This window comes from Coloeus monedula (genome assembly GCF_965178545.1).
Source record: "Coloeus monedula genome assembly, chromosome: 9".
Lineage (NCBI taxonomy): Eukaryota > Metazoa > Chordata > Aves > Passeriformes > Corvidae > Coloeus > Coloeus monedula.
Genome location: NC_138789.1, coordinates 21,102,564 through 21,114,777, shown reverse-complemented (window position 1 = coordinate 21,114,777; position 12,214 = coordinate 21,102,564). Strand labels below are relative to the sequence as shown.

General features: G+C 51.0%; 1 protein-coding gene across 4 annotated transcripts in view; it reads right to left on the bottom strand.

Moving 5' to 3' along the window:
• The window catches only part of SZT2 (SZT2 subunit of KICSTOR complex), a 55,251-nt gene that overhangs the window by 24,601 nt on the left and 18,436 nt on the right, over positions 1-12,214 (bottom strand). For 2 of the 4 annotated variants that reach the window (XM_082287214.1, XM_082287212.1), the window contains exons 15-37: positions 11,699-11,904; positions 11,087-11,311; positions 10,590-10,668; positions 10,163-10,260; positions 9,729-9,897; positions 9,133-9,247; positions 8,517-8,630; positions 7,827-8,027; positions 7,593-7,705; positions 6,931-7,072; positions 6,251-6,409; positions 5,396-5,600; positions 5,067-5,179; positions 4,367-4,625; positions 2,847-3,012; positions 2,670-2,762; positions 2,416-2,497; positions 2,002-2,283; positions 1,496-1,634; positions 1,149-1,265; positions 968-1,031; positions 422-607; positions 12-353 (exon numbers count right to left, since the gene is read on the bottom strand). In XM_082287214.1, the coding sequence (XP_082143340.1) occupies positions 12-353; positions 422-607; positions 968-1,031; positions 1,149-1,265; positions 1,496-1,634; positions 2,002-2,283; positions 2,416-2,497; positions 2,670-2,762; positions 2,847-3,012; positions 4,367-4,625; positions 5,067-5,179; positions 5,396-5,600; positions 6,251-6,409; positions 6,931-7,072; positions 7,593-7,705; positions 7,827-8,027; positions 8,517-8,630; positions 9,133-9,247; positions 9,729-9,897; positions 10,163-10,260; positions 10,590-10,668; positions 11,087-11,311; positions 11,699-11,904 (3,669 nt within the window). The remainder of the gene's footprint in view (positions 1-11; positions 354-421; positions 608-967; positions 1,032-1,148; positions 1,266-1,495; positions 1,635-2,001; positions 2,284-2,415; positions 2,498-2,669; positions 2,763-2,846; positions 3,013-4,366; positions 4,626-5,066; positions 5,180-5,395; positions 5,601-6,250; positions 6,410-6,930; positions 7,073-7,592; positions 7,706-7,826; positions 8,028-8,516; positions 8,631-9,132; positions 9,248-9,728; positions 9,898-10,162; positions 10,261-10,589; positions 10,669-11,086; positions 11,312-11,698; positions 11,905-12,214) is intronic. The other 2 variants (XM_082287213.1, XM_082287215.1) reach the window with 1 other exon arrangement.

Here is a 12,214-nt window from a genome sequence, read left to right as displayed (position 1 = left end):
GTGCTTCTCACCTCATTCTGTGTGTGGCTGCCTCCACCTGCAGGGTTTCCTGTGTCTGGCACAATGCGCGTCTCACCCTCTGGCCACTCCCAGAGACCCTGGCCGCTTTCTGGGAGAACACAGCTCCTGTGGTGTAACAGTTCAGAGCCTTCTGCCTCTGTTTCGCTGCTCCCCTCCTGGCCTGCTTGGCCCAGGGCTGTCCTGGTGCCACCTCCAGCTGGCTGCTGCAAGCAGGGTGTCCCTGAAGGGTCTGGAGCAGCCCTCCTGGAGTGCAGGCGGCTGATGGAGATGTAATGGTAGTCGTCTCCTTCTGCATTGAGCATGTAGCCTGGCAGAGCCATTCTTCTAAACTCCTGAAACACAGGGAAGAATAAGCATCCTGGTAGCAAAGCATGGTGCTGCCTCAGGGCTTTCTCTTTACCTCCTTGAACTTCTCCAGAGAGTGCTCAGGCCCAAAGACAAACTGGAGCAGCACCACCTCGCTGTGGCAGCTGGGCCGGCCCTTGGAGTTATAGATGTGGGTGGCCACCCTGTGCAGGATGGAGGTGCTGATGACCTGTGAGTGACGCAGCGCTGACACAATCTCATCGTCCAGGAGCCAGCGAATCTAAGCAGAGCAAGGACACAGAGCGACATCCAGGTGACCTGTGTTTGCAAGCCTGCCCCAATCCTCACCCAAGCCCCAACAGGACGAAGGCAGTCTCTCCCATCTCCTACATCCCTCATCTCCTGAATGTACCTAAGAAGAGGCCTTTAGAAGGCAGCTCTGCCTGGCCCACCCCAAACGCAGCAAGAATTTTCTCAAGGTAATCCCACGCTTTTGGGAACCACAAGGCTAACAGCCTATGTGACACCAGTAAAGCCTAACAGTCAGTTCAGCTGACAGGTTGTAGATTGGAGCAGGCTAGGAAGAGTGGAACAGCAGTTGTGTGCTCTAGCTGGAAGCAGGGAGGCAAGTCTGGCTTACCTCATTCATAGTGGCTTCAATAGCCTGCCTGTGCACTCCAGGGAGGTTGGAAAGGGCATGGTGCCTAGGAGAGAGGAGACAAAAGAATCAACCAGTCCTTCTCATTCGTGCAGCCACCACAGTGCAGCTCCCAGGCAGTAAAAGGAACCTGTGAGGGGCTTTTACACCTGCAGTGGCATACCTCTCATCTCCGGTGGACGGAAGCCGTTCCAGGTTGTGCATGATATCCTCATCCGAGCGGAAAGAGGATGGCTGCCCAGGAGAGCGCGTGAAGGACACACTGCTCTCCGAGGTGCACCTGTCACAAGAGAGAGCAGCCTGAGCATGGGGCCAGAGAGGACAAACAGACACAGAGAGCAGAAAAGGGATCTCTACAGAAGGTGAGCCTATCTAGGAAATATTTTAGTTAAGACTGTGACAGGCTCTGTGAGAAGAAGAATCGTAAGTCTCAGTACATGGAAATGAGCCAAGAATGACTGCCTGGGAAGAGAAGGCAGAGGGTAGGTGACTGGGCCTCTTTCCACCTACCTGTTGTGGAGGATGTCTGTGTTCACAACTTCTATCTCCAGAGGCAGTGTCAACACAAAGATGTCCAGGGTCACACAGAGGTCTCCCAAGTCAATGGTGTTCAAACCCTGGCAGCTTTCCAGGCAGCCCAGAACTTCCCCTGAGGAGAGATCACAAACCAAAGGACTCAAGCAACAAACATCTCTGCTTACACACATACCCAGCCTGGTGGCAAGTACAGAGACTGCAAGAGGTGGCTGTCACACACACCTGGACAGGCTCAAGAAGGCCACCATCATCTTCCATGATCCTTTCAACCTTCCATGACCAATCCCACAGCAAGTGGGAGACCTGGTAAAAAAGCCCTTGTCTGATGATGGCAAACCCTGGGGGCTCTGTACAGGGAAGGCTGGTCCAGAGAGACTGCTGTTTAAGACACAGCATGTTTGTTCCAGGGGCTGCTCACCCAGCAGGGACCTGACTGAAGCACTACTGCTATTTAACCTCCCAGCAAGGATTGCTCTTACCTAGACAAGTTGGCAGGGACTGCACAGGCATGGAGCTGTGCTGGCTACGCAGCTTCACTGAGCAGGTCAGGTGCACAAAGAGCGGGGGCATCTCCTGCTCCAGGAACTCCTGCTCATTGAGAGAGTCCCCTCCCAGCACACTGAAGGAGTCGTCATCCTGGTTCACCGTGTTGGAGTCCGAGAGGGAATCTGTGTCTGGGAACTCATGCTCCAGCTTCTCACGGTACTCCACCTCCAGCTCTGGGTCACTCTCTGTGGCAATGCAGCATCCAGACACAGCTCCTGTTGATACAGGTTCCCTGTCAGCAAACCTGATTCACATCTCCAAAGACCCCACCAGACACACCTAGCCCTGAAAAGCATTATCACATGGACAGACATTTTCTTTTCCAAGGCAGAGCAAGTAAATGTTACCTTCTTCAGCTGCCATTTCTGCCTCTGATCCCTCCATGTCCTCACTGCCTTTCCTGTCTGCCTGATCCCGAGATGCCTCTTCCTGAGACAGAGAGAGAAAGGGCACATACTAGAACCATGCCAGGCAATACAGCAGGTTGTTGATGGGAGCTTCAGGGACTCAGTCTACCCATGGGTGTGCCAGCCCCAAATCCAGATCTGACACCAAGCAAAGCTACCCCACAAGGTGCCTGCCAGGACAACCCCATGCCTACCTCTTTCTTGGCTGATGGTGGGCAGTAGAAGAAATAGTGAGGATTTGATGGCACTGGCTTGAAATGTAAACTTCCAATTTCCAGGAATTTTTCCTAAAAGAGAAATCCCACATATGAAGCAGACATCCTACTCTACACCCTCCTGTCAAAGCCAGGTCAAGCTTGCACATTCCTCACCTGGATAATTTTATGCAAGTCTGGGTGTGCCTGGCAAGGTTGTCCAATTTCCAGCAGTGAGAGGGGAAATTCTGAACAGCAGCTGGTGCCCACGCTGCTCTTTGGCTCCTCCGTGGGGCTGGCAATGTTATGGGAGTCCTGCTCGCTGTAGTCCTCCATTTCAGCACTGACAGGGTTGTGGACAGGTCAGGCAGGCAGATTGAGAAATGACACAAGTTTTATGTGCTATCCATCCTGCCAGTATCCCACCTCCCAGCTCTCCAAACCTCATCAGTGTCAACACAACCTGAACTCCCACAACTCCACAGCCCAGAAGCCACCCATGTGCCCAGATAAGACCTCATGCTGTCTGAAGCCAGGCCTGAGGTAGTTTAACCATGCTGATCACATTGCCACGCCTGTACACCACACTACACACCCTGCCTGGGAAACAGAGACACAGACTACAGGGACAGGCCTGCAGCAACCTGAACTACCAGCAGCCAGTTCAGAGCACCTCACAGCAAGCACCATCATGCCAGCACCCCAGTGGCTGGGCAGCAAAGCTCAGGCCCACAGCCACTCAGCAGCTCCATGGCAGAATCAGACCCTAAAACTCAGAAAAAGCAATCTGGGGAGTGGGATGTCGACTGGTCAAAGCACTCTGCAGGTACTCCGGTGATAGAGGTGGCAGATCTGGGTGCAATGTGTCACAATGTATATATACACCCTTCAGGAAAAGTTTATGCAGCTTGCTTTGGGATAGGTGATTCATAATATCCTGTAACAAAAACAATGTTCCCACAGTTTTTCCTGGGGAAAGCAGCACTTGAAGTCATCTGACTTCAAACACTAAGCTTTCTTCAAAACCACAGTCTCACCTCAATGATTTATACTATAAGATAACATAGCACTGGAGATTCCCAACAAATGCTAGTGAATTCACATCAAGGAACTGTGCTGAGGACAAAGGACCTAAGTGTTTCTTTGACTGACACAAAGGCATAGCACTTTTTTCCCCCCTGAAGTTTTCAGAGGCGATACAAATCTTATAAACACCCTAAGGAATAAGACAGAAGTTTAGCATATTTCAATTCTGCCTTGGTATTATCTCTTGTGCATTTTTTCCAGAGTTTTAATTAAAAAAAGTGACACTTTATTCATTAGAAAAGGATAACAAAGCTGTCATTTACACTAGAGTCAACAGCAAACTCAAATGAGTCAAGCAGCAGGAGATGCACAATTTCTCCAGAAACAAGGCTTGCAGACAAACTGCCCTCCAGCTCAGGCCAGATGGGACAGTAATGAGCCAAGACTACAAGAGAAAGAAAGGATGAACGTCACCAGAGACTAAAAAATAGAAGGTCCTGGTGGACACCATACCCATCAGGTGGGTATCTCGCTGTAAATATCTGCTCTTCTGTGTGGCTGTTAGACTCTGCCCTACAGCATTCCTTCTAGCAAGCACTAAAATATGCTTGAAGAAAGATTTGTCCTGGCACAATGCTAAGAACAGAAGCAAGACTCTGGTGGGTTGCTACCTTGACTCAGAGACCAAGACACCTCGTTCCCTAGAGCTCTGCTCCTCTTCCTGCTCCATGCTGCCCACTTGGAAGCCGGCCGTCTTGGAGTGTGTGTGGAAATGTTGATGGCTCTCTCGGAACGAGCGGACATGGCTGCACACCGTCAGCAGGAAGTTGGTGATATCAATCTCTTGGAGCAGCTCCTCACAGTAATCCATGGCAGTAAGCAGGTCCTGGGAGCTGATGCTGTGTGACTGCTGAAGGCTCTTGAACAGCCCTACAGATAAACACAGTGCTTGAGCACTCCATGGCAAGGATGTGAGGCTGTGGGAGTCAGGCAGTGGCTACATATAGAACTTCACCATGTCCCCACACAGACCTGGAGAGACAGGAGGCAGCCAGGGCACCTAATGCTACATGTTAGTCTGGGCTTGGGTGACACCAGAGTGCCCATGGGATCTGCCACCTTGAAGGTGAGAGGAAGGCATCAAAGAAGGGATGCTCCTTCACAGCACTCCACAGATTTGGGAACAGACGCTGCAAGGCCCATAGGGAATGCAGAGAGGCATCTTTAAATCCCTCCTGGTGGGACATCAGTCCCACAGCTCCTCCCTTTGCCTGGAGTAAGATCACAAGGAAAATGAGACATTGCTTTCTTAGAAGAAGATCCAGGGTCCAACCCCAGCCCTGCCACAGCTCCCACTGTGCTGCTGCTCACCTTTCACATAGCACTGATGGGAGTGCTCCTGCAGCAGCGTGCAGTAAGTCACCAACTCCTTGTGCTTGTGGTCCAGCCAAGCAGCAGTTGGAGGACGTTCCAGAGACTGGGACCTGGAAAAGAGGAACCATGACCTGTAGTACCAATGAAGCACATTTTAGACTGTAAATGGCTCTGGTGCCAGTAAAGCAGAGCCTAGGGCATGCACAGGCAGTGGCTTCTACAATGTAGAGAGGCCAAGCCAAGTCAAGATGGCAGGGCTAGAGCCAGCCTCTTGTCAAGGAAACTCCTCTGGTTTTTGTCTAGGTACCAAGTATGGTTGGTATTACCTGAAGAAGATGTCCCGAGGAGGGCGGTGTGCCCGTGGGCTGACGAGCTGCTCCCGTAACAGCTCCAGAGAGCAGCTGTAGATGTAAATGGGGCAGCGAAAACGGTGGCACTCGCCCAGCTCAGACTGTGAGTTCTGGCGACAGAAGGAGATGTGCACATCTCTCCGGGAGGGGCCACTCTGCTCCCCAGGGTCATGGCTCACTTCTGCAAAAGAAACAATTCTAAGACAAAGGCCTCTGATGATTCCTCGTTCCTGTCCGAGACATCACAGCTCTCACAGAAGCATCACAGTTAGACATTGGGTTTTCAACCTTCTCACCACTCACCCTCACCCAGCACCCAACCACTCAGCCCAGTGCTTTGGCCACCTTGATCCCCTTCTTCACAGCCATGACTGCTCATCACCACCACCACTGCCTCCTGCAGCAGCACAACCCTTCATTCTCACTGCAAGCATGGCTGATCTGCCCTAGGGGCTGTGCAATCAAATCCCATATACCTCAAGAACTGTGCCCTTCTCCCTAAGACAATGTGCTGCTGACAGTGCCAGTCTGGATCATGAAATGAGAGACACTGACTTTCCACTGCAGCCCACTACTGCCATTCCTAGTAGCTTCTATCTACCTGCAACCTCCTTGCCCACAAGGAACCAACCTTAGGCCATGGGCACCCAACTCACATTACACTCCTTCATACCCCCATGAACATCACTGTGCCTCTTGTACTGACTCTGCTGACTGCCAGGCAGGAGCTGCCAGGCTGCAGCAGCCTGTTATTCTTCCTGCTTTAATCTGCTCAACAGTATGCTCAAGATTAGCAAGGATACCAATACTTTAACAAGGTGCTGTCAGTACCCTGGGCTGGTGTTATGCTGAGGGTTGGTAATGGCACTGCAGCATCCCCCTCTTCAGCCCTGACTCGCTCGGCACAGACAGGTCCCATGGTATCTTCTCCAGATTGACACTCATCTTTCGGAGATTTGTCCAGCCCACAAGCCATCAGCTTCTGTACATCTGGAGGAAAAGAAAATAAAATCATCCTCTGTCCAGTGAAAACAGCTTAACCCCTCAATCTACACTCCCAAGAGAGCCGATTTCCTGCTACCCCTTTGTGTGTAGAAGCAGTTTCACCTGAGCCTAGCAGACCTCACCAGTGACTCAGTGGAAGCCAGACCAGTGCCAATGCCCAGAAGCAGGGACTCTTCCAGACCATCCCGTTAGCAATCTCCTTACTCCATTCATTAACAACCCTACTGGGAAAACAGTCCAAATGGTTGCAGCCAGTAAACAACTCAACACCACATCCCCTGCCTGAAAACCCTATGTGGGCAGCATCACATCCAAGAAGAGAAGAGCAGGACATTCAACACCTGGCACTATTCTATTCCTGGCCATGTGGTGCAAAAAGACTGCACATGAACTCTGCTGTTCAAGTTTCTCTCCACCCTACAAGAGCTGATCCTGGTTTTCTGTTTTTCCTGAGGAGGTGCTTAGGACTGTTGCCTCCTCTTGCTCCCCACAACAGACCCCCTCACCTGAAAAGGTGGCTGGCAGGAAGGTCAGGAACACGTGCTGTGGGTTGACCAGCTTGGCATAACATCGCCATTGAGGGGGAAAGGGCCCCATTGTGTCACTCAGTGTCACATCATCCTCAGGCAGCTCTGTGTTGCCAAGGCTCTGAGGGAAGAACAGAAGTTGGGTAAACTCATGGCATATGGCACAGGCCCACCTTGAGGCAGGGAGCAACCACACAGTGCAAGTTCTTCCATGACTGCTATTTGACACAGTGCTGAAATCACCCTGGTCACCTCTGCACATTCTCAGAGCAGCCTGGCTCTAGAAGTCACCATTCTGGGAGCAGCCTGGCGCCAGGAGTATAGCACAACAGTCAGGAGATGCTTAGCCAGCTTTGCTGGGGCCAGTTCTGACCTCTAGGCAGTGACTGCCCATGGTTTCAGAGCAATCTGCAGCACAGCACCAGCGCTGCTGTAACAGGCTTGGCCCATAGTGAATGCAACTATCCACATACCTTCTAGATTCCTGCTTGACTTCAGCCACAGGATACAGCTTAAACTGCTGCCAAAGATGGGGAAAAACAGCTGCCTTTCAATCTTTCTCAGCCCTTCTAACTCTCCTGCTCTTTAACAGCTGCTGCCTTGCATTCCGAGGGGGTCAGGAGAAAGCAGCACAGCAGTACCTGCAGAGTACTTGTGGAGCCAGTCATATCCCTGGTACCATTACTGCCAACAAGATGATAGGACGCAGAAGCATCCTGCTGCTCCAGGGTCCCAGAAGCTTTTAAGGTTTCTTCTGAAATGAAGCACAAAGAAAACAACCTGAGAAACACCAGCTGAAGATGAGACTTGAAAGCAATGCTCCCGAAACAGCTCACTGCTCCTGGTGTCACTACTGCCACACTCCTGGTCCTTACCTCTGATCACAGGGAGCGTGAAGGGGGGATGATGGCCATCACGATCCCGCTGCAGAACCTGCTCCATGAAAGCCACATGATCGGCATCAGCCATGGGGATCTCCCGGTCACTGAGGTCATGCTGAAGGCAGCCGTGGAAGAGGTTTAGTAGCATTTCATTGGGCACAAACGAAGAGTCCTTGGTCACCTCCTCATGCTCTGCTTCAAAATGGAACCATGGCAGCTTCAGAGACAGCATTTCCATAGCCACCATCTGCCCAGGACCCCAGGAGACAGCCCTTTGCAAAGCAACACTTCCACACAGCCAGGAATTTCCCCAACACCTCTGTAAGACCGACTTGGAGAGTGTTGAGGAGGCCCTGTAGTTTTGGCATCATTAGTTATCCTGCACTGACCCACACTGCTACTGTAACCGTGGTGGAGATGCTGGGGGTACACACTAGAAACCACCACCATAAAGGAACTATCTAGGTTTAAGGATTTCAAAAGCAGCTCTTACAAATTATCATCCCAGGAAAGGCAGCAATATAGCTGGACAGCCCTGGGGCTGCAGATTTGGGAAGAACAGCATCAAGCTACTAAAAGAGGCATGACAGTGCTCACATGCTGCTGCCCAGGGAGAAAAGCATGTGGAGCAGGCTGCCCATAGGAGGGAGGACAAGGAGAGGCAGGTGGTAAAGAGGTACCTACCTTTTGTCAGCATTAGAAAGAACATTTCCACCTGCTGGCATCTGGGCAACAGCTTCATGAGGTTGAACTGGAATGGGATCTCATGCACTCGAAAGCCAGGCCCCATGTCTGGATCTGCAACAGAGATAAACAGGACCACCAGAAAACAAGCATCCCACAAACTGCTCTGGGAACTGTGACTTGTAACTGAGAACAGAGGAGCTCTTTCTTTACATCCTTTACAACTTCTATAAAATCATTTGCTCAGGCACACCAGGCCTATTACTGAAGATGTGAGCTCATCTTCCACCTGCTCCTTAAGTCAGCTCCTCTCACAAAATTACAGAATGGTTGATGTTGGAAAGGTCATCTGGACCAACCCCCCTCAAGCAAGGTCACCTTGTCACCTCTCCAGCCTAGGCAGAAAGCCTCAACACTTTTTAGGCCTTCCCAGGATGAAGTAATTTCTCTGCCAGCTTAGTGTAAGTGCAACAAAGTGATCCACAGACATCAAAGTCTACAAAGTTGTCAAAATACCTGTTCCAACTTCCAGGAACTTCTACGGGTCCTGAGACATTCAAGACCTAGCTGCTTCTTTGCTCCATCAAGCTTGCTAGGACATAGATGGTGGACTCACCTTCGGCAGCTTTGGTGTCTGAAGGAGGGCAGACCCACTCCTTGTTCTGGCACAACTGGCTGATGTACTCAAAGGTCAGCATGGTGGCAATGCACGCAAGGTCCCGGGGGTACAGCTGCAATAAGCAGTCAAGGCTCACTTTGTGCAGAATTATTACCCACAAATGCAGAAGAAAAGAGTCTAAAAGTAAGGAGAGGGAACACCCATAAACCTGTTCCCTGAGTTGCCCTATTCTCACTCATGGCCCCCTCCTTCTCCACCAGCCCTTTAGTCTGTTTCCACCTTGCTCAGGAGGAGTGCTGGCAGTACTACCTGCAGTCCCTGCTCTGGTCCAGCTTGCTCCCCTCCAATGGAATGACTCCTCACAAAATAATTTGCATTTTCCCAGTTATCCCACAGCAGTGTCACATACACGGCATTGCAATCCAGAAACCTTTTATGGCCAGTGGCCAGTTCCTCTTTTAGAAATCTCAGACTCTTCTGTGACTAGCATTCCCATACCTTCTGGCCCTCAGTATTTACCTGCAGTTTCGTGATGCATTAAAGCCTTCTCCCTCCTCAAAAGAGCCCAAGCCCCTCCCCTTTCAGGGACTCACTGCTTTAGGTATTTTCTGGTAGGGCAAGCCATGGAGGTGCTTCCAGTTCTCAGCAGTACTGTGGACATGGCCACTCTGTGGCTCTACCCAGCACTCAGTGACCAGGTTCAGTTCTGTGTCCACTTCAATGGCCTCTACCTCTGTATCATTGTCATCATCTGTGGAAAAGCTGGAGGGAAATCAAAAGGAAAGTGCTGTGAGATGGCACAGAGCTAGCAGCCCACTGCAGCTCCTCTCACAGCTGTGAGAGGAGCCACAGGAACACAAGATTGGCAAGCGAAGCCCCAACGACCTGGTGATCAATCCATGACAACTGGTTATCTCTACTGGATGGCGGAGGTCCCCCTCCTTTCCACACACACTGACTGCAAAAGGCAAGTCTGGAGCCGTGACTCCACTGCCAGCCCTCCTTGGGAGCAGAACAGTGGCCTCACCTGTCCTTGGTGGAGGTAGAGTGGGGCGGGAAGAGGATGTACTGGACGACACAGGTGTGCTTCTCCCTGTCACTGCTGCTCTCAGTCGAGCCATCAATCTGGAGGGAAGATACTGCATGAGCCCTACCCAGTACCCCCTTACACAGCACAGCCCCATCACCCAGCTCCACTAGCAGTGGTGGAAAGAGGAAGCCTGTCCCAACCCCAAGAACTCCTCCAGCACAGCATGACCCTACCAGCAAACCAACTCTTCATCTGCAGATGAAGTTAGAAAAATGCTCAACCCACAAGCTGCTTTACTTTCTCCCTATACATGTCAAGGGTGTGTGCTAGAAGCGGATGATGAATCCTATCATAGAAAGGTGAATCTATACCCAGAACCAGCAATGAGGGACTGTGTCCACAGGAGGACAGAACCCAGGCTCACCTGTATGGGCAGCTCCAGCACCATGTTGATAATTCCATCCCCACTGGATGCAAAGTGGAAACCCTCTGACAGACGAACCCTTGCAACAGAGAGGAAGTCAGACCTGCAGGACTTCTCCACCCATAGTGTAAGCTTTAAATGCAAGAATGACTGTACCCTTCACCCCAAAACACCGTCCTTCCCAAGACAGGGAGCTACACACAGGGAATGGGGAGATACAACACTGCCAGAACAGCCTGTGTGAAGATCAGCACGCTCCAGGCACAGTAACACCTCTTGCTCTTTTGCATGTTTTCCAGGACTCTCATTCTCCTCAACTACAGCTGCAGAACCAGGTAAAGCACTGACCCAAGTGGCTCTAGAAGCTGTGTACAGGACCAAAATCCTCTGCAGAGTAGCTTCAACTGTTACCTATAATAAGGCCTCAGGTCCACCTTCTTTCCCTGCATCCCCATGACTAGCTTGGAGAAAGGACCCCTATCAGGTGTGCAACTTACTCTGTGAGTGTGGAAAGGAGCTGGGCCACAGCAGTGATGGGTACAGCCGGTGCCAGCCCTGACTGGACACTCCAGATCCAGCGCTGGTGATAGAAGTAGCGGGACAGCGAGGCCAGGGTTGAAGAGGCAGTGCGATTGGCCACCATGGTGAGGGGACCAGACACGGGGGGATGCTCCAGGTTGAGAACGAAGGGGGCTCGATAGTCAGAAGGCAGCTTCTCATACCTAGGAGAGGGCAGAAGTGTGGCATGCTGAGATGGAAAAAATGTATTTTTTTTCCGTTCAGAGTCAGAGCTATCTGGATTCACAACCCACTTGCTGGGCCCAGGACAGCGTCTTCCAGCAGCAGAACATGGCTGGCCCAGCACAGGATCCTGATCAGACAGCAGTAACTAAATTTACTTCTATATCGTATTTAGAGTGACAAATCTCTCCGTCCACCAGGAACCCCTGCTGCAACTCACAGCCATGCAACCCAAACCCACCCCAACAAGCACCAGTTTCATCCACAGCACTCTCATCCTACAACTAACAGCACCGTGCACAGACCTTCCTCTTTCCCAGTTCCCAGGGCAAGGGGGCTGTGCTGACAGCCTGCTACTCCATCACTACCTGATAAGCAGCTTCTCCAATGGTTTGTGCAGCACAACAAGGCAGGGTCTGTCTGAGAGGGCTGACTGGGCCCCAGCCACAGGTGGAGATTTGGAGGGAGAACTACTGCCCAACATTTTCCTCTTTGCTTTTGGAGTTGCCTCCTTGCTCTGAACCCTGTGGGGAAAGCGCAGCTGCAAGATTCGGTCCCGTAAGTCTTCCACTATCTGTCATGGCAAAAGCAAAAGGTAAACATGAGCAACTTTGTCTGGAGACATAAACTACTCAAAATAAGTGACTAGAACAAGAGCTCGACCAAAAGGAATAGAACACTCCTTGAATACACAGAAGAGCAGAAGTTAAAGGTCATTTTACTTCTGAGCCACTAGCAAGACCAAGATAAAGATGACACAAGACTCTTTGGTCCCTATTTTAACAACTGCAAGTATTTTTAAAAGCAAAAGGAACGTTAAAAAATCCCCAAGACTATTTCAAGGCTAAAGAAGTTGCCTTCCAAAACTCAGATTAAAAACAAAT